This window comes from Schistocerca americana, chromosome 5 (genome assembly GCF_021461395.2).
Source record: "Schistocerca americana isolate TAMUIC-IGC-003095 chromosome 5, iqSchAmer2.1, whole genome shotgun sequence".
In the NCBI taxonomy this organism is placed as follows: Eukaryota; Metazoa; Arthropoda; class Insecta; order Orthoptera; family Acrididae; genus Schistocerca; species Schistocerca americana.
Window position 1 is genome coordinate 96853165 of NC_060123.1, and position 24233 is coordinate 96877397.

At 38.9% G+C, this 24233-nt stretch overlaps 1 protein-coding gene across 1 annotated transcript in view; it reads right to left on the reverse strand.

Annotated features, from left to right (window-relative positions):
• The window catches only part of LOC124616118 (synaptic vesicle glycoprotein 2A-like), a 197792-nt gene that overhangs the window by 90804 nt on the left and 82755 nt on the right, over window positions 1-24233 (reverse strand). Inside the window, exon 6 of the mRNA XM_047144382.1 lies at window positions 2904-3148. Coding sequence (XP_047000338.1) covers window positions 2904-3148 — 245 coding nt within the window. The remainder of the gene's footprint in view (window positions 1-2903; window positions 3149-24233) is intronic.

Sequence of the window (24233 nt, forward strand, 5' to 3'; positions counted from 1 at the left end):
GTGGCTAGAGTAACAGAATGTAATATAATCTTGAATTACTATGACTTTATCATAGATTGCAGCAGTGCCTGCATTTGAATTAATTGCTAACTTAGTAGCCAATGCATTAATGGCAAAAGTCAGTACCAAAGATCTGTGAACCAGGTCAGAGTTATTGGGATAATATATTCTTTGTCTCTGTAGTGCAATATTGTTATAAGCTCTTTCACACTATTCTGTGGCCTTAAGAGAGTATCACTTTGGTACTAATAATACTGTTGCATTGTTCTATAGCTTGAAACATATTTGGGTTCCATCACTGTTGTTATGAACTGCAGTGTCTACCTGGCAGCAGGCCTCTGAGAACTATCTGACTTCTCCATCTATAAACTCTGCCACAGTAATCCCATCTGAGAAGTACAACACAACCACCAATCCCTGTTTAAAACCTCAGGCCCTTCCCAGAACCTCTCCCCTGAATCTATTTCACTCCTTACCTCTATGACACCCTGTACACCCGCCTGCTGCATGCTCCCCAAAATTCACAAACCCAAGAATTCTGGACCCCCCACTGTGGCTGGTCGTTGTGCCCCCAATGAAAAAATTTCAGCTCTCATTTACTAACACCTCCAACCAACTGCTTGTAATCTAGCCTCCCATGTGAAAGACACCAAGCACTTCCTTCACTCACTTTCCTGACCCTCCACTATCCCCACTCCTTTACCTCCTGGATCCCTGCTCATCACTGCTGACGCCACCTCCCTGCACATCGGCATCCTTCGCGCCCACGGTCTTACTGCTATTGAACACTACCTTTCCCAATGTCCTTCAGACTCCAGATCCACTGCCTCATTCCTTGTACACCTTACTAACTTCATCCTAACCCACAACCACTTCTGAAGGGGAAGTATACAAACAAATCTGTGACACAGCCGTAGGTACCCACATGGCACCCTTCTTTGCCAACCTGTTTATGGACTGTGTAGAGGAGCCCTTCCGGGACTCCCAAAACACATAACCCCTGGTCTGGTTCAGGCTCATTAATGATATCTTCATGATCTGGACTAAGGGCCAAAACACTCTATCTTCATTCCTTCACAACATCAACACCTTCTCGCCCATGCACTTCATGTGGTCCTCTTCAACCCAGCATGCCATCTTCCTAGATGTTGACCACCACCTCTCTGATGGCTCCGTCTACACCTCTGTCCACATTGAACCCACCACCCACCAACAGCACCTGCATTTCGATAGCTGTCATCCCTTTCATACCAAAAAATCCCTTCCGTATAACCTGACCACCAGGGGATGGTGTATCTGCTGTGACAAGACCTCCCTTGCTCAGTATGCTGAGGGTCCCACCAACACCTTCACAGACAGGCACTATTCCTCAAACCTAGACCAAAAACAAATCAATCCTCACACCCCTAATCCTCCCACCACCTCCAAGAAACAGGCACAAAAGAGTCCCTCTTTGCCACCCAATACCACCACAGGCTGGAACAACTGAAGCACATCCTTCACTAGGGCTTTGATACCTATCATCATACCCTGAAATGAAGGACATCCTACCCAAGATCCTTCCCACCCCTCCTAATGTGATGTTCTGTTGTCCACCCAACCTTCACAACATCCTAGTTCACCCCTATGCCACTCCCAATCCCAACCCTTTGCCACAAGTATCATATTCCTGTGGAAGACCCAGTTGCAATCTATCCACCCAGCACTTCCTCTTCCAGTCCTGTCAAAGTTTATCCTATCCCATCAGGGCCAAGCCACTTGTGAAAGCAGCCATGTCATTTACCAGCTCTGCTGCAACCAGCTGTCCAACAGGATGAATGGGCACTGCCAAACTGTGGCCAAGAGCAAAGTCTCACCCTCTGGCACAACATGCACTTGAACAAACCATCTGGATCCTCTCCTTCACCACCAGCTTTTCTGTATTGTACAGATGGCAGTTATTCTTACAACATATTCTCTGCTTCCATAATTATCCTGGCCCCAACCTACAGTGACATACTATCCCCACACCCTCCACCCAATGCTTTTAGAGCCAGTGACTCCTTCTTCTGGCAAATGGGTTGAAAGAGAAGCAAGAGGGATGAAGGAAACAGACTGGTGAGGTTTAGCAAATGTTAAGCATTTGGGAAAGAGGTCCAGAACCCCTGGTTCAGGTTGACTTACCAGATGAGCTAAGAAGGAAATACTTTCTGCTTGGTAAATCTCCCCTTACCAGGGTTCTGGGCAACTTTTCCAAACTCACCCCCTTTGCTAAACCTCAGGAGTCCTTTACCTTCACCCCTCCTCCTTCTCTTTCATTCCTTCTGCCAGAAGAAGGAGCCACTGGCTCCAAAAGCTTGGAAATTTAAATACCTTTATACATGTGTTCTCTTGCCACTGCTTGGTAACTAGATTTTTTTATCTGACCAGTTACTGGATTAGTACAAATAAGTTGAAAAACTGAGTTCTTGATTCACTGCATATTTCCATTCTACAGTTTCCCTCAAGAAATACATGGGGAATGAATAAATAAGTACTCTATTTTAAGATAAAAACAACATCTAAGGAAAGTCTTTATACTCGCAGGCATGGGCTGCGACAAATGTTATGCATTGTGTGACTTTAAAATTCATTAATTAATGTGATATGTATGTACTGATTATGTACTAAACAAGAACAAAATAGTAATTAAAAGTGTCTTTTGTGGAGGCACTTAGTCCCTTGTGTTATAAATATTTTATTTAATCAAGGTAGAAAATACTATATTAGGTTGATTTAGTCTTCTACTGTCACTTCTCTGTAAATTCATTGATATCATCACTGGTATACATAACTAATAAATATATTTATAAAATTCACTTTTCAAATTCTCATGAACTCAGTAGTATTTTCATGAATGAGATGCATGACATATAGATACTAACCGGATACGATTCTGGATTTTTTCTGGTGTTGTATTTGTACATAGTTTTGAATGCTTCCAATGCTTCCTCTGTGCGACCTTTTGTCATAAGAAACTTGGGCGTTTCAGGGCACAGATAAATGAGAAGTGCTGCCAGGAAGCTTGCAAAAGAGCCAACAGCCACAAAGAGTCTCCAAGAATTATATGTAATGTATCCACCAAAGAATGTCACTGACCATGGGTTTGGAATTATGAGCCATGCAACAACTGTTGGAAAACAGTATTCATAGTATACAGATATATTTTGGAGTGAAGAGCACATTACACAATAAAGTTTTAAACAATTGCTGTTGATTTCATAACAGAGAGAAATTATAGTAAATGAACACAAAATATATTATACCACCGTATAACTTAATTTCTGTAATGAAAGAACATACTACTCATTTTGAAATACACTGCTGGACACTGGAAATTGCTACACTCTTTCAGTGTATGAAATTTTATCCAACTTGGTAGTAGTTGCACACTGTTTTAGGATACTTAACCTTATCAAAATGTCTAAATCTTATCATTTATCTTACAAATGAAAATGTACTTCTGTTTAAACTATAAAGCAAGCCTTGTTCAGATTTATAAAGACAGGGTCCCTTTCATGTAGTACACAGGTAGCAAGTTCCATAGTAAAAGTTATAAATTGTGTCTAATGCACAGTTGACTGATTTGCATGTGTTTCCAGATGTATAGTTCCCAGTTTTGCCCATCTGGATAGTGGTGACAATCATGATAGCCCACATAATACATAATGGCACACATTTACACAAAGCAGTGATCAGTTGTCATGTGTGGCACAAAAAATGCCGGTTATTACGAGCAGCAGTAATGCTGAGTAAGGTTTACTCTAAAGAAAGCACTTATAACAGTTCAAGTAAGCAGTTACTGTATGCCAAACTGTTACCTGTTACCTGTTAATTACTCTAAACCATGCAAAAGAACTCTCTAGTTTCAACGTACTGAAACAGGCAATAGATGTTTCTTGCTGAGACCCACAAATGAAATAGCAGCCAACGATACACAGTAGAGTACATCTACATGTAATATCCATATCTGCTGCTGTATGTTAGCAGATGTCATGTTCAAATTTGTCTGCATCACATTTGATGACAACATTTTTTGTAGTGTCTAATCTGCAATTTGGAGTGCCCATATAAGTTAAATTAAGCTACAATACTTGTTTGGGCTCACATTCAGAGTGAGTACACTTTTAGTGGCACTGTGCCCCAAACTACTCAAAAAAATAGAAATACCTGAAATAAAACCTCTCAGTCTTGTCATAAGTGGGCATGTCTCCAACATGCAAATGAAATGCTCTGGGCCTCTTTTCTTTTTCTCAGTGAATCATTAAAGTAAAAGCATGACCAAACTGATCTTCTATAAGATGAGCCAAACATGAATTTAATGAAATTGACCTAGTTTAAAGAAATTTTGCTGTTGCTGATTATTTTTAGTGTATTAGTATGAGCAAAGAGTTATCTTGATTGGTATAAACATTTGGCTGGCTTTATAGCTTGTTACACAGCACTTTTATTTACCAACCTTTCAACATGTGGCAATGATGTATCTTGAATGTCACTTTTATCATTTACAATGTGTCATTGATATTCCCTGTGGCACAGACTGTTATGGCAAATGGGTAATCCTAATGAGTGTAGCAGTTTCTATTTCTGGCAGTGTATATGTATCTTCAGATTTTCTATGTCCTGAAAATAAATTCTGGGTGAGTCACACTCAAAAGTTTCACAAAGCACACACTCTCTGTATATTTTTAAAGAGATGTGTCATTCAAATTAGATGCTTCAGAGATGTTGTGGATAGCACCTATCAACATACACATTCTAAATAAAGTAAATAATTTTAAAATGTTTTAGAAAATTGTGAAAATTGCTTTATGTTAATTGAGTTTCATTGCTGACACTTCTAGTGCAGTAGCAAGCATACGATACAGAGCATCAAACTTCAGTTAGGTTGTCGAGAAGGTATTAATAAATATAGACCTTAATCAGAAGCATATAGCTAAGGTAGAATATTCCAAATTTTTAGGTGTGTCCATTGATGAGAGATTAAATTGGAAGAAACACATTGATGATCTGCTGAAACGTTTGAGTTCAGCTACTTATGCAATAAGGGTCATTGCAAATTTTGGTGATAAACATCTTAGTAAATTAGCTTACTACGCCTATTTTCACTCATTGCTTTCATATGGCATCATATTTTGGGGGAATTCATCACTGAGGAATAAAGTATTTATTGCACAAAAGCGTGTAATCAGAATAATAGCTGGAGTCCACCCAAGATCATCCTGCAGACATTTATTTAAGGATCTAGGGATATTCACAGTAGCTTCTCAGTATATATACTCTCTTATGAAATTTGTTATTAACAACCAAACCCAATTCAAAAGTAATAGCAGTGTGCATAACTACAATACTAGGAGAAAGGATGATCTTCACTATTCAAGATTAAATCTAACTTTGGCACAGAAAGGGGTGAATTATACTGGCACTAAAGTCTTTGGTCACTTACCAAATAGTATCAAAAGTCTGACAGATAACCAACAAGTATTTAAGAAGAAATTAAAAGAATTTCTGAATGACAACTCCTTCTACTCCATAGAGGAATTTTTAGATATAAATTAAGAAAAAAATAGAAAGAAAAAAAAAATATTTAAAAAATAAAAAAAAATAAAAATAAAGAAAAACAAAAAACACAAAAAATAAAGTTGTTATATTAACTTAAGTATGTTGTTAAATTAACCTAATTATGTCATGTATTAGAAAATTCGACTCGTTCCACATCATTATGAAATATCGTATTCATGATCCATGGAACTAGTATTAATCTAATCTAATCTAATCTAGCTCAGGCCATCAATATCCCCAAGAAAAAAAGTTAAAATAAATCATATGACACTTTTACAGAAGAGTAATTGTTTGAGTTATTTACTTACCCATTTTCTTAAAAGCTCTTGAAAAGATAATATATGTTAGATCCATAAACATTTTGAAAGAAATAGCATCATAAATTATAGACAGTTTGGGTTCCAGAAAGGAAAACCAATAGTTTTAGCTGCATCTAAGCTTATAATTATAATCTTATTGGAATTAGGGCAAGGCCAAAATCCTCTTGGTATGTTTTGTGACTTATCAAAAGCTTTTGACCTCGTAGACCATAACATGTACATAAGGAAATTTGATCACTATGGGATTATTTGGAAAAGCTCTTAGTATAATTGGATCATATCTTCAAAATAGAAAACAAACAGTAGGAATATAATTCAAAGAAAATAAATATTTATCAGAATTTCGACAAATATGTCATGGCACACCACCGGGTAGTATATTAGGACCCCATTGTTACTGATATATGTAAATGATTAACTCTTTAACAGTGAAAGCAAACTTATTCTTTTTGCAGATGATACCACAGCATGACCATTTACAGGATACCTTAACATAAAGCAAAATGATTCTTGGGTATATCATTCAATGGCTTGGAAACACTGGCTAATTCTCAATAGTGAGGAAACTTAAACAACACTGTTCAAGAACAAAAAAAGAAGAGTAGAGGAAGCCTCACAATCACAAGCACTGGGTATAAATGTAGCTCAAAAGACAAAATTCTTAGAGTTACCATAGATAACTGATTGCTGTGGAAAAACCACATTACTACTATAACTAGGAAATGAAGTTCAGTCATATTTGTTCTCTTAAACATTATACCACTAGTAGTGGATGATAGTATGCAAATGGCCTATTTCTCATATTTCAGTAGCTCAAAAGACAAAATTCTTAGAGTTACCATAGATAACTGATTGCTGTGGAAAAACCACATTACTACTATAACTAGGAAATGAAGTTCAGTCATATTTGTTCTCTTAAACATTATACCACTAGTAGTGGATGATAGTATGCAAATGGCCTATTTCTCATATTTCAGTAGCTCAAAAGACAAAATTCTTAGAGTTACCATAGATAACTGATTACTGTGGAAAAACCACATTACTACTATAACTAGGAAATGAAGTTCAGTCATATTTGTTCTCTTAAACATTAAACCACTAGTAGTGGATGATAGTATGCAGATGGCCTATTTCTCATATTTCAGTGCTTGGTGATACATGCAATAGAATTATGGGGTCAATAGGGTGATGAAATTAAATCTTCAAACTGCAAAAATAACCATCAGAATAAAGGCTAAAGCAAGAAGAACAGCCAACTGTAGGTCACTGTTCAAAAAGATTTAAATTGTAAATTTCTACATCATATATCAGTGTCTGAAAGTATAATATAATTGGATAGATAAAAAAATCTACTCACCAAGCAAGTGGCAGAAGAAAACACATATTAAGAATGTGGAATGGTGCAAGCTTTCAGAGCCAGTGGCTCCTCCTTTTGGCAGAAGAGTTTAAGAGAATGGAATGGGGATGAAGGAAAAAGACTGGTACAAGGTTTAGGAAATGGGGAGAGTTATGGAAAAGCTGCCCAGAACCCAGAAGAGTTAATAAGAGTGGAAATCTATGTTCATAATAGCTGGTAGGCATATGAATGGAGAGGGGAGTGGGGCGGGAAAAAACAGAGGGGTCAGGAAACAAAAGATATAAAAAGAGTAATAAAAGGGGAGCAAATAAAAGGAACAGTTACCAAAAAGAAACACTGGACTACAGAGCTGAAAGGAAATTTAGGCCAGGTGGGTGGCAACAAGAGAGCACATGTAGTAGTGCCAGTTCCCACCCGCAGAGTTCTTCAAAACTAGTGTTACGAGGAAGAATTCAGATGGCGCTTGTGGTGAAATAGGTACTGAGGTCACAACGTTCATGCTGTAGTGTGTGCTCTGCAACTGGATGCTGCATGTTACCAGTATACAGCCTCTGTCTATGTCCATTCATCTTAACTGATAACACAAACGTGGTCATATCTATACAGATGGCAGAACAATATTTATGTAACAGCTGGCACATGATACATGTTGTTACACGAGTGACTCTCCCTTTGATATTATATGTTTTGCCAGTTACAGGGCTGGTATAGGTGGTGATAGCACACTGCATCAGATAATTCTTACAGTTGGGATGGTCATTGGGGTAGAAGTCATAGGACTGAGAAATGGGTGCAGAAGGAGCATAGTGTATGACCGGGATTCTGTGGGGCCTGAGGGCTGACGAGAAGCTATTCTATGTGTGCTGAGATAAATGTCAGGCAGAATGGACCTCATTTCAGGGCATGATCTCAAGGTGTTGCAGTCTTGTCAAAGTAATTGACCAATACATTCACAACCAGGATAGTACCGACAAGACAAGAGGTGTACCCCTGGGTTGGTTTTGGAGGGATCAGCAGTACCACGATTGGATGTGACCACCTGGGAGATCTGCTTTTGAATTAACACCTCAATCCACACCATTTCTTACCTCACCCAGACCACACACTCCCAACTTTTACCTTCTTTCTAAGATCCACAAACCTATTCATTATAGTGTTCCATTGTTGCTGGCTTCAAAGCAGCCACTGAAGGTATCTCTGCCTTGGTTGATCAACACCTGCAATCTATAGTATAAAGACTTCCCTCCTACATTAAAGACATCAACTGTTTCCTAGATCATCTGAAATCAGTGCCCGTCCCACTCCCACCACATGCCTTGCTTGATGCCTGCTCTCTCTGTACCGACATTCTCCATGTGCGTGGCCTGTCTGTTGCTGAAAATTAGCACCCACCTGATTCCAAACTTACGATGACCTTCCTCACCTCAATCAAATTTATACTCACCAACAACTATTTTACCTTTAAGGGGAAGACACACAAACAGCTCAGGGGTACTGCCATGGGAACCTGGATGGCTCCCTCCTATGTCAACCTTTTCATGGGTTATGTAGAGGGGCTCTTCCTGGTTCCATAAGCCTCCATTTTGGTTTAGATACATTTATGACATATCAGCCATATGAATTCAGGTTAGGCTGACCTTTTAAAATTTTTGTAACCTCTAAACACATTCTCCCAATTAAATTTCACGTGGTCCTGTTGTGAATCCCATGTCACTTTCATTCATGTTGACCTCATCCTCACTAAGGTCAGCTACACACAGCTGTTTACATTAAATCTACAAACAAACAACCATACTTATTTTTTGACAGTAGCTGTCCTTTCCATGTTAGATAGTTTGACCCATACAGCCTGAGCATTCAAGGCAAGTGTATTTGTTAAGATGCAGACTCTGTACAGCAGTACTCCATCATTCTGACTTCAGCCTTCTTCACTACATGCAATTATCCCATCAGCTTAATTCAAAGCAGAGTTCACAGGCAATCACATCCAATCCTGGTACTGCTGATCCCTCCAAAAAGCAACTTAGGAGTATACCTCTTGTCACTCAGCATCATCCTGATCTCGAATGTCCCAATCAATTACTTCAATAAGGCTGTGTTGTTGTTGTTGTTGTTATGGTCTTCAGTCTGAAGACTGGTGCGATGGAACTCTCCGTGCTACTCTACCCTGTACAAGCCTCCTTATCTCCTAAATTTCTATTGTAAGGTCAAAACGATCTATAGGAAGGAGCTAACTGTTGAAAAAAAAGTAATTTCAATGACAAAACAGTGTACAACACAGAGAATAAAAGCAAAGCAGTCTGGGATATCATTAAATAAGAAACTGGGAGAGACAAATAAAAGCATAAGAACATATTGATAAGGGAGAGGGATAAAACAATAAGTGATCCACTCCACCAAGCACACTATGCGAATGAGCAATTTTTAAGTATTGCCTAGAGATTTCAACAAAAATTTCCAAAACCAAATATAACACTGGTAAATAATTATACAATAAGTACTACATTATGTTACTACCAACCACAGAGAATGATGTCAGTAAAATTGTACAAAACATAAAGAAATAAAAAGTCTCTAAGCTTAGATGATGTACCAATATGCCTGCTGACATAATACACATGAAGTATACAAGCTCCCTCAACAAACATAATAAATGAATCATTTGCATCAGGGAAATTTTCTGAGTATTTAAAACAGCCAAGATTGTGTCTTTGCTAAAAAAAGATAATGTAGAAGCCATGGAAAAGTACCAGCCCATTTTTCTGATGTCATCTTTCTCAAAAATAATAGAATCACATTGTCAAAGACAGATTAATGAAATAATTAAATAAATACAACCTTGTAAGTCAATTAGAGGTTGGGTTCTGAAGCAGTAAAAGTATAGAACTGGCCATAACAGAATTCACCAAATGGTACTTGATGCTCCGGACAATGATGTGTATGACGGGCATATTCTTAGATCTTTCTACGGCTTTTAACACTACTAAACATAAGATTCTATTAAATAAACTAGAATCACTGGTAATCATTGGTGGAGACTTTAATTATCCTACAATTAATTGGGAAAATTAATTGGGCGTGATAAGACATTCTGTGAAACTTTACTAAATGCCTTCTCTGAAAACTACCTAGAACAAATAGTTTGGAACCAAACTCATTATGGAAATATATTAGATCTAATGGCAACAAATAGACCTGAACCCTTTGAGGGTGTCCACATGGAAACTGGTAACTGGTATCAGTGGCCATGACACAGTTGTGACAACAATGATTACCAAAGTTCAAAGGACAACTAAAACAAGAAGAAAGATATATATCTTCAGTAAACTAAATTAAAAAGATCAGTGGTGTTATATCTCAATGAGGAACATGAAACATTCAGCACAGGTCAGGAGCATTCAGAGGAACTCTGGCTCAAGTTTAAAAGAATAGTTGATCATGTACTGGATAGATATGTACCCAGTGAGGTCCAGTGCCATGTGATGCCATCTCCAACCCCTATGGGCATATGAAAGTCATATTTGGGCATTTGGCACCATTACCGTAGGACAGTTCATAACGGGAGGAAACCTCCACGATATACAGTCACTAAAAAAAAAAAAAAAAAAAAAAAAAAAAAAAAAAAAAAAAAAAAAAAAAAAAAAAAAACACAGATTATTGCACAATAAGTGCAAAATAAAGTGTAGGGTTATAGATAGAGAGGTACTGAATGAAACACATTTGGCTGTCAAGAGAGCAATGCATGATGCCTTCAATGACTGCTGTAGCAGAATATTGTCAAGTGATCTTTTACAGACCCCAAAGAAATTCGGGATATGTGTAAAGGCTGTTAGTGGCACCAGAGTTAGGGTCCAATCCCTAGCAAATGAGACAGGAACTGAGAGTGAAAAATGCTTAACTCCATTTTAAAATGTTCCTTTAAAATGGAAAACCAAGACGAATTACATCATTTCAACCCTCATACCACTGAAAAGATGAATGAAAGAAGTATTAGTGCCATTGGAGTTGAGAAACAGCTGTAATCATTAAAGCTGAACAAAGATCCGGGGCCTGATGGAGTTCCTGTCAGATTCTGTATTGAATTTCCATCTGATTTAGCCTCTCTTCTAACTATAATCTATTGTAGATCCCTCAAACAAAAAACTATGCCCAGTTCTCTAGAAAAGCCAATGGCCTTGCCGCAGAGGTAACACTGGTTCCCATCAGTTCACCAAAGTTAAGCAATTTCAGGCTTGGCTAGAACTTGGATGGGTCACCATCTGGCAAGTGGGGTGCACTCAGCCCTTGTGAGGCCATTTGAGGGTTACTTGAAAGAGAAGTAGCGCCACTGGTCATGAAAACTGCCAATGGCTGGGAGCACTGACCACATGCCTCTCCATATCCGTATCTGGAGTCGCCTATGGACTGTGGATGACACTGCAGCTGGTCAGTACAGTTGGGCCTTCAAGATTTGTTGGTTTTTAGTTCTTGGAAAAAGGCACAGGTCACACCCATCTACAAGAAGGGTAGTAGAAGTGATCCACACAACTACCATCCAGTATCCTTGACATCAATTTGTTGTAGGATCTTATAAGACATTCTGAACTCAACATGATGAGGTATCTTGAAAAGAATGAACTCCTCAATGCCAACCAGCATGGATTTTGAAAACATTGATCATGTGAAACCCAACACGCACTTTTCTCACATGACATACTGAAACCTTCGGATCAAGGCTATCAGGTAGATGCTGTATTTCTTGATTTCCAAAAAGCATTTTACTCAGTACCACACCTATGCTTATTGTCAAAAGTATGATCGTATGGAATATCAACTGAAATTTGTGACTGGATTGAGAACTTTTTGATAGAGAGCATGCAGCATGTTATCTTGAATGGAGAGTCATTCTCATCCCAGGGAAGTGTGTTGGGACCGCTGACGTTCATATTGTATATTAATGACCTTGAAGACAATAGTAATAGTAAAATCAGCCTTTTTTCACATGATGCAGTTATCTATAATGAAGTACTATCTGAAAGAAGCTGAAAAAATTTTCGATCAGATCTTGATAAGATTTCAAAGTGGTCCAGAGATTGTCAACTTTACAAGAAGAAAAAGAATGTACTATCCTATGACTATAAAATGAATGAGTCACTATTGGAATTGACCAACTCATTCAAATGCCTGGGTGTAACATTTTGTGGGGATATGAAATGAAATGATCACACAGGTTCAGTCGTAGGTAAAGCAGGTGGTAGACCTTAGTTTATTGGTAGACTACTAGGGAAGTGCAATCAGTCCTTCAAGGAGATTGCTTACAAAACACTGATGTGACCAGTTCTCGAATATTCCTCAAGGGTGTGGGGCACGTACCAGATAGAACTAACAAGGATATCGAATGTATACGGAGAAAGTCAGAGTCAATGGTCTCAGGTTTGTTTAATCCATAGGAGAGTTTCACAGAGATACTGAAGGAACTGAACTGGAAGACTCTTGAAGACAGATGTAAACTACCCTGAGGAAGTCTGTTAACAAAATTTCAAGAACCGCCTTTAAATGATGACTCCAGGAATATACTACAACCCTCAATTGTAGTAATTCAAGAATTTCTGTGTAAATTCTAGAACCACTCAGCCCCCTACCATCTTGAACACATGATATTCTGTATGTGAGTGTGGGATGGTAGAATCCTATCTACTGTGCGGCACATGTTTGTGTGTGCAGATTTAAAATCAGTCGCGGGAAGAAAGTAGACGTGGTGGTCGGACAGCACCATAAAGTACCTGTTGGGCAATCCATAGATGTTTTAGTGAGTGTGTAAGGAAGAACCATGGAGTTTATATGCAGCTCTGTGCTTATTGTGTCATTGACTATTGTTATTAAAATGAGAACAATTGAAAAAGTACTCTTGTAGACTCTTGACGCAACCTTGTTAAAGGCAAGACTCATTTTATGATTCATGTTAAGAAAGGTCATGGTAACCAAGCCAACTTTCTTTTAACTGTAATTCAATTTGTTTCTAAAGTCCGACTGTATGAGAGACTTGCAGGAAGCTACATATTCATGTGGAAAGTGAAATTTTTATTGTGTATGGAGGTCAAATACATTGTTAGTTGACAAAAAGTAAAGTTTGTATGTCTACTTATCTCATAAGTAGAAAGAGTCTAAAAGTTCCTGTACCTAGCATTATTCAATGGAGGAGAAGTCAAGAGGGTTTCCAGCAGCTGGCTATTCAGTAAAGAAGAGTGGCTGCAAATTCCAAGTAAGTCATCTCATGAAGAAGTGGAAGGTGGTTTGGGGGAATAAGCCAATATAACCCAGATCCACACTCACACTTTAAGTCGTCAGAATGTATCCCTCCCCCCCCCCCCCCCCCCCCCCTCAGATCGAACACGAGATATTTTATACATAATCATTGTGCAAATAATATCACTCATAATAACATTTCATATCTTATCAGTATACATGTCTTACATATGTTTATATACACATCTTTCCTTCCCATAACAATTGTCTGTCCTCTCTTGAACAATCTTTCACTTACTGTTTCTCTACTCTTTTCTTATTTTACTTTGTTATTAAGACATGAGCATTTACTTGTGGTTTTAGTCAACTTTACTAATATTCAGGAATTGTGAGGACTCTTTTTCTTTTCTTTATTTACTTTTTTTCCAATTGTAAACTTCAGGTGTTTATGACACGTCAGTAAACTATTTTCTATTCTTATCTTTTGTACTACCTTTTTCCTAGTATGTATTATTTTCATTATTTGCAGCTTGGAGGAACTCTGGACGAAATGAAAGTGTTCTTTTGACGCTCATTTCGTTCCACGAAACATAATAATGCTAGTCTTTCATAGAATTCCCACTCCCAGAATAATCTCGATAAAATTTGTGACTTTTATCATGATACTGATCCCTTCTCCTAGGATCAGCACCTATTCCTTGTTTGTGGGTTTACCTTATGATAGCACTTCCTCTTTCCATGCTGGTAGGTATGCCCATTACAAAACATCCCTATTTTTTAGGCCACAGATTGTCCTATCTCCACATAGGCACGCCTGCCCTTTATCACTAGAGGAGGAGGTATACTTGGAAAAGACTGGGTGATACAGGAAGATTTCAGTTACAGTTTATCATGGTCAGACAGAGATTCCAAAATCAGATACTGGATTGTAAGGTGTACCCAGGAGCAGATGCAGACTCATGTCACAACATAGTAGTGATGAAGCGTAGGTTGATGTTTAAGACATTAGTCAGGAAGAATCAATACGCAATGAAGTGGGGTACAGAAATACTAAGGAATGATGAGACATGCTTGAAGTTCTCTAAGGCTATAGATACAGCAATAAGGAATAGCTCAGCAGGCAGAACAGTTGAAGAGGTATGGACATCCATAAAAAGGGCAATAATAGAAGTCGGGAAGGAAAACATAGGTACAAAGAAAGTAACTGCGAAGAAACTGTGGGTAACAGAAGAAATACTTCAATTGATCAATGAAAGGAGGAAGTACAAAATGTTCTGGGAGACTCAGGAATACAGAAATACAAGTCGCTGAGGAATGAAATAAACAGGAAGTGCAGGGAAGCTAACATGAAATGGTGGCATGAAAAATGTGAAGAAATTGAAAAAGAAATGATTGTTGGTAGGACTGACTCAGCATACAGGAAAGTCAAAACAACCTTCGGTGGAATTAAAAGCAAGCGTGATAACATTAAGAGTGCAATGGGAATTCCACTGTTAAATGCAGTTGAGAGGGTGGATAGGTGGAAAGAATACATTGAAAGCCTCTATGAGGGGGAAGATTTGTCTGATGTGATAGAAGAAGAAACAGGAGTCAATCCATAAGAGATAGGGGACCCGGTATTAGAATCAGAATTTAAAAGAACCTTGGAGGACCTAGGATCAAATAAGGCAGAAGGGATTGATAACATTCCATCAGAATTTCTAAAATCATTGGGGGAAGTGGCAACAAAATGATTATTCACATTGGTGTGTAGAATTATGAGTCTGGCTACATACCATCTGACTTTCGGAAAAACATCATCCACACAATTTCGAAGATGGCAAGAGCTGACAAGTGTCAGAATTATTGCACAGTCAGCTTAACAGCTCATGCATCCAAGTTGCTGACAAGAATAATGTACAGAAGAATAGAAAAGAAAATTGAGGACACACTAGATTACGATCAGTTTGGCTTTGGGAAAGGTAAAGGCATGAGAGATACAATTCTGTTGTTGCAGTTAATAATGAAAGCAAGACTAAAGAAAAATCAAAATGTTCATAGGTTCTGTCAACCTGAAGAAAGCAAGGTATTCAAAATTCTGAGAAAAATAGGGGTAAGCTAAAGGGAGAGACGGGTCATATACAATATGTACAACAGCCAAGAAGGAATAATAAGAGAGGCTGGCCAAGAAAAAAGTGCTGGTATTAAAAATGGTGTAAGACAAGGATGTAGTCTTTTGCCCCTACTATTCAATTTGTACATCGAGGAAGCATGATGGAAATAAAAGAAAGGTTCAGGAGTGGAATTAAAATTCAAGGTGAAAGGATATCAATGATATGATTCACTGATGACATTGCTATCCTGAGTGAAAGTGAAGAAGAATTACATGAGCTGCTGAATGGAATGAACAGTCTAATAAGTACAGAGTATGGATTGAGAGTGAATCAAAGAACAATGAAGGTAATGAGAAGTAAACTTAATATCCGGATTAATAGTCATGAAGTAGATGAAGTTAGGGAATTCTGCTACCTAGGCAGTAAAATAACAAGTGACGGACAGAGCAGGGAGGACATCAAAAGTAGACTAGCACTGGCAAAAAGCGCATTCCTGGCCAAGAGAAATCCACTAGCATCAAACATAGGCCTTAATTTGAGGAAGAAATTACTGAGAATATATTTCTGGAATACAGCATTGTATGGTAGTGAAACATGGACTGTGGGAAAACCAGAACAGAAGAGAATCGAAGCATTTGAGATGTGGTGCTACAGACAAATTTTGAAAATTAGTAAGGAATGAGGAGGTCCTGTGCAGAATAGGAGAGGGAAGGAATATGTGGAAAACACTGATAAGGAGAAGGGACAGCATGATATGACATCTGTTAAGACTTGAGGGAATGACTTTCGTGGCACTAGAGGGAGCTGTAGAAGGCAAAAACTGTAGAGGAAGACAGATTGGAATACATCCAGCAAACAATACAAAAAAAATTCTCTGGCTAGTATAGTAGTTTTATTTAGACACTATCTCACTACCACCCATTTCCAGAGCAACAGTGACACAGTTGTTTCTTGGCCACAGTTTGTCGGTGGCCATTCACGAGGACACACAACTTGTTGGTTGCCGTGCCCAAGTGCAGTAGACCATTTTAATGAAAATTTATTATACTTTAATTTTTGACAATACTTGGTTGTAACAGCCAAGTAACTACCTACTGTGTGAATGATGGATGTATGGAAAGCAGATGTAAATCTTAAGTCTGTAAAGAGTGGAAATTTAATTTTAAATCTTGTACATAATATGACTGTTCTTAACTGAGGATCACTGAAATGAATAATTTACTTTAATTTTTGACAATACTTGGTTGTAATAGCCAAGAAACTAGTAAATGTCTGAATGATGGATTTAATGAAAGCAGATCTAAGTATTAAACCTGTAAATATTAGAAGTTTAAATTTAATTCATGTACATAATTTTACCGTTTATTGACTGGGGATCATTAAAATTAATGAAACTCAAGTTTTTCTAATTACATTTTTGTAATGTGTTCATCTGACATGTTCCACACCCAGGAGGATTCCCTCTTTTATGGGTTTATGGAATGAATAATTAATCTAATCTCTAATCTAGTCTAATCCCACATAGAATACAGCACAGTGGTTGCAGCTTAGCTTGTAAATCACATGACTGGTTTCACAGGTCGCTCTGTCTTTGATAGTATAGGTGATGTTTCTGACAGGACTGGAGTAGGTGGTGGTGGGAAGATGCGTGGGACAGGCCTGGCATCTAGGTCTATTACAGGGATATGAGCCATGAGGCAAGGGGTTGGGAGCAGGGGTTGTGTAGGGATGGATAAGGATATTGTGTAGGTTCAGTTGGTGGCAGAATACCACTGTGAGAGGAGTGGGAAGGATAGTGGGTAAGCATTTCTCATTTCAGAGCACAATGAGAGATAGTCAGAGCCCTGGTGGAGAATGTAATTCAGCTGCTCCAGTCCTGGGTGGTATTGAGTCACGAGGGGAATGCTCCTCTGTTGCCAGATGGTTGGCTTTAGGAGGTGTTGGGTGACTGGGAAGATAAGGCACAGATTTGTTTTTGTATAAGGTTGGGAGGGTAATTATGATTTGAAAAGGCCACAGTGAGACCCTCAGTGTATTTTGAGAGGGACCGCTCACCACTAAAGATGTGACAGCCATGGATGGCTAGACTGTATGAAAGGGACTTCTGGGTATGGAATGGGTGGAAGCTGTTGAAGTGGAGGTTCTGCTAGTGGTTGGTAGGTTTGATATGGACAGAGGTACTAATATAGCCATCTCTGAGGTTGAGGTCAGCACCTAGAAAGGTGGTTTGATGGGTTGAGTAGGACCAGGTAAAGCAGTGGAGGGAAGGTATTGAGATTCTGGAGATGTGGATAGGATGCCCTCACCCATAATACAGATCATGAAGATATCATCAGTAAGTCTGAACCTGGTGAGGGGTTTTGAATTCTGGGTATTTAGGAAGGATTCCTCTAGATGATCTGTTAATAAGTTGGAAGAAGATGGTGGCATTCAGGTATCCATAGCCATACCCCAGATTTGTTTGTAGGTAATGCCATCAAAGAATTAATTGTGGTGAGAATATAGTTGGTCATTGTGATTAGGAAGGAGGTTGTTGGTTTGGCATCCGTCTGGCTTTGGGAAAGATTGTGTTCAACAGCGGTAAGGCCATGGGCGATGTTACTGTAAAGGGATATGGCCTCAATAGTGACAAGCAGGGTACTATGCAGTAAAAGGACAGGAACTATGGAGAGTCAGTGGAGGAAATGGTTGGTAACCTTTATATAGGAGGGTAAGTTGCAGGTAATAGGCTGAAGGTGATGGTCTACAAGAGCAGAGATTCTCTCAGTGGTGACACAGTATCCAGCCACAATGGGGCATCCTGGGTGATGGGGTTTATGGACTTTAGGAAGCATGTAGAAGGTAGGAGTGTGGGGAATGGTAGGGGTAGTGAGAGAGATGGACTCTGAGGAGAGGTTCTGGAATGGGCCTAAGGATTTGAGGAGAGACTGGGGGAGATTTGGATATTGTTCTAGAGGTGGTGAACAGTGGTAGTCCAAGGCAGGAGTAGGAAGTGAGCAGATTGGGCGAGGGTTGTTTGAGATGGTGTTGTGTATGTTGCGATTCCCCGTGCTCTGACTTTCTATATGTTTCCTAATTTCCATAAATGCAACCACTGAGGACACCCTACTGAAAGAATCTCTGTACCCATAGACCAACATCTTCAGCCTATTATCTGCAACCTATCGTTCTATTTAAAAGTTGCCAACCATTTCCTCTACCGACTCCCCACAGTTCCTGTCCCTTTACCACATGGTGCCCTGCTTGACACTATTGATGCCACCTCTCTTTATGCTAACATATTTAATGCCCATGGCCTTACAGCTATTGAACACTACCTTCCCCAATGCCCAATGGATTCCAAACCACCTCCTTCCTAGTAACCATGACCAACTATAGTCTCACCCATAATTACTTCTCCCTTGAAGGCATTTCCTACAAACAAATCTGGGGTAAGACTACGGGCATTCGCATTGCACCATTCTATTCATGCCTATTCATGAGCCATCTACAGGAATTCTTCCTAAACACCCAGAATCACAAACCCTTCTCCTGGCTTGGATTCATTGATGACATCTTCATGATTGGATTGAGAGTGAGGACACCATATCCACATTCCTCCACAACCTCAACATCTCCTCCATTGCTTCATCTGGTCCTACTCAACCCAATAAGCCATCTTCCTTGATATTGACCTCCACCTCAAAGATGGCTATGTCAGTACCTCTGTCCATATCAGACCTACCAACTACCAGTAGTACCACCACTTCAACAGCTGACGCCCGTTCTATACTGAGAATTCCTTTCCATACAGTCTAGTCATCCACGGCCATCGCATTTGCAGTAATAAGTGGTCCTTCTCAAAATATATTGAGGGTCTCACTGAGGCCTTTACAGATTGTAAATACCCTCTCAACCTGCTGCCCACTGAACCTACACAATATCCTCATCCATCCCTACACAAACCCTGCTCTCAACCCCTTGCCTCGTGGCACATATCCCTGTAATGGACCTAGATGCAAGACCTGTCCCACACATTCTACCACCACCACCACCACCACCACCACCACCACCTACTCCAGCCTAGTCATCAACATCACCTATCCCATCAAAGGCAGGGCTACCTGCAAAACTAGTCATGTGATTTACAAGCTACATTGCAACCACTGTGCTGCATTCTACATAGGCATGACACCCAACACGCTGTGTGTCCACATGAAACGCCACTGACAAACTGTGACCAAGAAACAACTGGACCACCCGCTTGCTGAGCACGCTGTCCAACACGACATCCATCATTTCAATGACTATTTCACAGTCTGTGCCATCAGGATCCTTCACACCAACAGCAGCTTTTCTGAACTGCACAAGTAGGAACTCTCCCTGTAATATACCCTAAGTTCCCATAACCCTCCCTGGCCTCAACATTCACTAATCATTGTCCATACCCATCAGCCACTGCCGTGTTCCCATTCCAGCACTCTATTCCACCAATGCACCCAGTCTTTTACTTCTCTCCTTTTCTGCTAATCCCCACTCCTCTTCCCCGCCCTCCATCTAACCTCCTAACTACACCTAGCTGCCCCACTCTCCACCTCGTGCCTGCATGCTCCTAGCAGCACTTTACCGTCCCCCATCCCTACCCTGCTGTCCCTCCCCCTCCCCACCCCAGCCTCCTCCTTACTTCCACTCAATTGCCTCTCCCATAATGCCCTGCTGCTCATAGTTTGGTTCCAGCTGCTGCAGACTGTGGTCAAGTGTTTGTGTGTTGCATTTGTGTGACTTTTTGCATGTGTGTATGTTGCCTATTTTTGACAAAGGCCTTTCCGACAGTCTCTTTTGTTGTGCCTTTCTGCCACTCAGTATCTCCACTACATGGTGAGTAGCAACTATCCTTTTCGTTATATTGTTACATTCCTTCCTGGATTTTCCATTGTTTCATTTTTACTTTAGGTAACACAGAGTAGGACATAGGTAAACATTGTAACATAGGTATATAAACAATTTTTTTTATTTTGAGCTTTTCCTCATTACAGAGGCTTATCTCCAACATAATAATTTACTTGGAAATTACAATACAAACAATAAACGTTCTTAAATTATAATCTCAAAATATTTCTCCAGGTGTTTCGATCTTGTGTGTCCTCTTCCTCTGCGCCCATTCTCCTCATTATGTGCTGTACATTTTGGAGCCAGGTTGTCATAGGTCGTCCTCTTCTTCTTCTCCCCTCCGGTTCCCACTCCAGTATCAATTTTGGTATTCTGGTTTTCTCCATTTGTCGTACACGCCCGTACCACTGTAATTTCTTCCTATCCATTACGTAATATATTCTTTCTTTTATTTCCATTCTCCTTATTACTTCGGTGTTCCTTATCTTTTCTTTCCTGGAGATTCTTGCCGATCTTCTCCAAAAGTCCATCTCTAGAGCTTGTAATTTTTTAATGTGCTTCATGTTAATTGTCCAGGTCTCCGTTCCATACAGAACCACACTCTCTAATATGGATTTGTATATTAATTTTTTAGTTCTGCTCATTACATTCCTGCTCCATAAGACTGAGTTAAGCATCCCAATGACCCTCCATCCGCTACTAATTCTTTTATTGATTTCTGACTCTGATTTTCCCTCGATTTATAAAATGGATCCCAAATATCAGAAAGTGTTTATCTTTTTGATTTTCTTTCCTTCAATGTATAGCTCATCTGAATCATTAGTCAAGTATTCTGTTTTTTGGTAATTAATCTTCAAACCCCAAGTTTTGTATGCTACTGCTAGTTGTTTGCACATATAGTTAGCATCCTCCCCATCTTGTGCTACGACTACTTGATCATCAGCAAATAATAAATGATGTAGGTAAACTCCATCTCTTATTTCTAATCCCATACTATTACATTTACGAGACCATGTTCTAAGGCTAACATCTATATAGATTTTAAATAATGATGGTGACATGGGACAGCCTTGTAAAAGGCCTTTGCTTGTTCTAAATTTCTGTGAAAGTTTATTACCAACTTTCACTTGGAAAATGTTATCTTTATACATCTGTTGTATTATTTTAATCAAGGAAGGGTTTATGTTTGCCATATGTAGTGCTCTCCAAAGTAATTTTCTTGGAACAGTATCATACGCTTTTTCTAGATCTATGAAAATTAATCCTATATTTTTTGATTTTTCCCTATGTTTCTCTAAAATCTGTCGTAATGTGAAAATATGGTCTACACATGATCTCCCAGCCGTGAATCCACTTTGTTCTTCTTGGGTTCTAAAATTTTTTTCCAGTTTGTTTTTAACTACTTTTGCAAAAATTCTCATTAATGTGTGTGTAACACAAATTCCTCGATAGTTTGAACAAATTTTGTGATCCCCTTTCTTAAATATTGTATTAATGTAACCTAGCTTCATCTCGTTGGGTATTGAATCACCATGTATCATTTTGTTGAAGAGCTGTGTTATCAGTTTCACAATTTTGTCACCACCATATTTCAGACACTCCAGACTGATATTGCCTGGTCCCGGTGATTTACCATTCTTTCCTGTTCTCAACGCCTAAAGTACATCACTTTCTAAAATCTGGATCTCATCATCTTCATGTCCTTTATCTTCCCCTGTTCCTTCTTCTAGATATTCTTCTCTGTCCTCATTTAATAATTTTTGGAAATACTCTTTCCATTCCTTTTGTGTTATCAGTTGGAGATTAGTTTTGCTTTTTGTATCCTGTCGAAGCCCTTTCAATACTGACCATGCTTCTTTTGCTCTCCCAAATCCTAATTTGCTATTCACCTTGGCACATGTTCTTTCCCATGCTTCATTTTTTGCCATCCTTATTTTTTTCATCACTTCATTCTTCTTTTCCTTGTATATTGATCTTGTTTCTTCTGATTTATCATTCAACCACTGAAGGAACACATTTCGTTTTTCTCTAACGAGGACCTCTAGTTCCTCTGACCACCACTCTGCTGCACGGTTGTGGTTGCTATCTTTTTTACCCAACACCTCCGTTGCTATGAATTTCACATTAGCTTTTATATAGTCATATATCTCCTCTGTACTTCCTTCAAATGATTCAACCAGTTTCCTTTCCATCCTGGCCGCAAAGAGTGTTCTGATACTTTCGTCTTGTAGGCTGTCAATATTAAAAGGTAAATTTTCATCTTTCTCAGTCTGGTTCATTTTATTTATGTTACTTGTATCACTCCTTGCATTCTTCCATGGCCAGAAAGATTTCATTTTAACTAGATAGTGGTCTGATCCACACTGGGCTCCTCTATAAGATCTGATGTCTACTGCTTTGAAACTACTTGTTTGCCTAATGATAATATAATCTATTATAGAACGAAGTTCTTTGGTGTTCTGTTGCCAAGTATATTTATGAATGTCCTTATGTTTGAAAAATGTGTTGGTAATTTTTAAATCAAACAATAAGTAATAAAAATCTATCATTTCTCAGAATGCTTTCACATTATGCCTTTGTCCTTTTTTATTTTTTTGTTATTTTCTGGAAAACCTTACACAACTGTGTGGTTTCAGTTGTCTGAGACTGCAGATGTGTGCACAAGTTGCGTTTGTGTGTGTGTGTGTGTGTGTGTGTGTGTGTGTGTGTGTGTGTGTGTGTGTGTGTGGTGTGTGTGTGTGTGTGTGTGTGTGTGTGTGCGTGGTCGTGTAAGTGTATGTGTGTCTATTGCTGACAAAGGCCTTAATGGCTGGAAGCTATAATTGTGTGAATCTTTTTGTTGTGCCTATCGCGATTCAGCATCTCTGCTGTATGGTAACAACATGTATCAAGAAATTTAGAAACATTTCACCCACAGTGGAACACTGACAAATTCACAGTATGGCTCCAGGGAAAATTCATCTACACTGAAAGTGGCTGAAAATGTTGTTTCAGCAATACTCAGTGTTTTGAAGAAAATCACCTGTTGATGCCTACTGAGTGGTCTGAACAAGGCATTTGACTCTGTGTGTTATTGGATTCAAATATATAAAATGAGGTGCTATGACATTTGGGATTTAGTACTCTGTCTTACAGAATTGTATCTTGACAATAGGAAGCAGACGGTACATTTTAATGACAAGAGCTCTGGATTACCTTCAAGGGTCTGTGCTGGGACTCTTACTGTTTATATTTTACATTAATGACCTGCCTAGTATCAAGACATGTAAATCTATTCTGGTTGCCAATGATAACCTTTTTCATTTCAAATTAAAATGATGTAGAGGACTTAAAGGAACAAAGCAAAGCCTATCTAAGAATTTTGAGTATCTGTGTTAAAAAAATGATTTAACTGTAGATCAGAAAAAAGTGAAAATCTAATTTTTAATTTATAAAATATCAAAAATGATTGTATGTCTGTTAAGCTTCTGGGCATACACTTGGATTCCAATTCAACTTGGAACTTCCACTAAATTATCAAGAACTGTACACTTTTTACATAAAATTAGGGCATGTGTGAGCGAAAGCACAATGTTTAGCTCCTATTATGCATTTGTATAACCATGTAACATACTGAATAATGGTTAGGGGCTGCTCCTTTGGGGCAAAAAGGTTTTTATGTGCCAGGAAAAGGCTATCAGATGTGTAGCAGGTGTTTTCAAAGACAATATATCCTGTAGGCCACTTTGCAAGGAACTGGTTGTCAAAATAGTCCCATTATTATTTATACTTAGTTACTTAATCTGGATG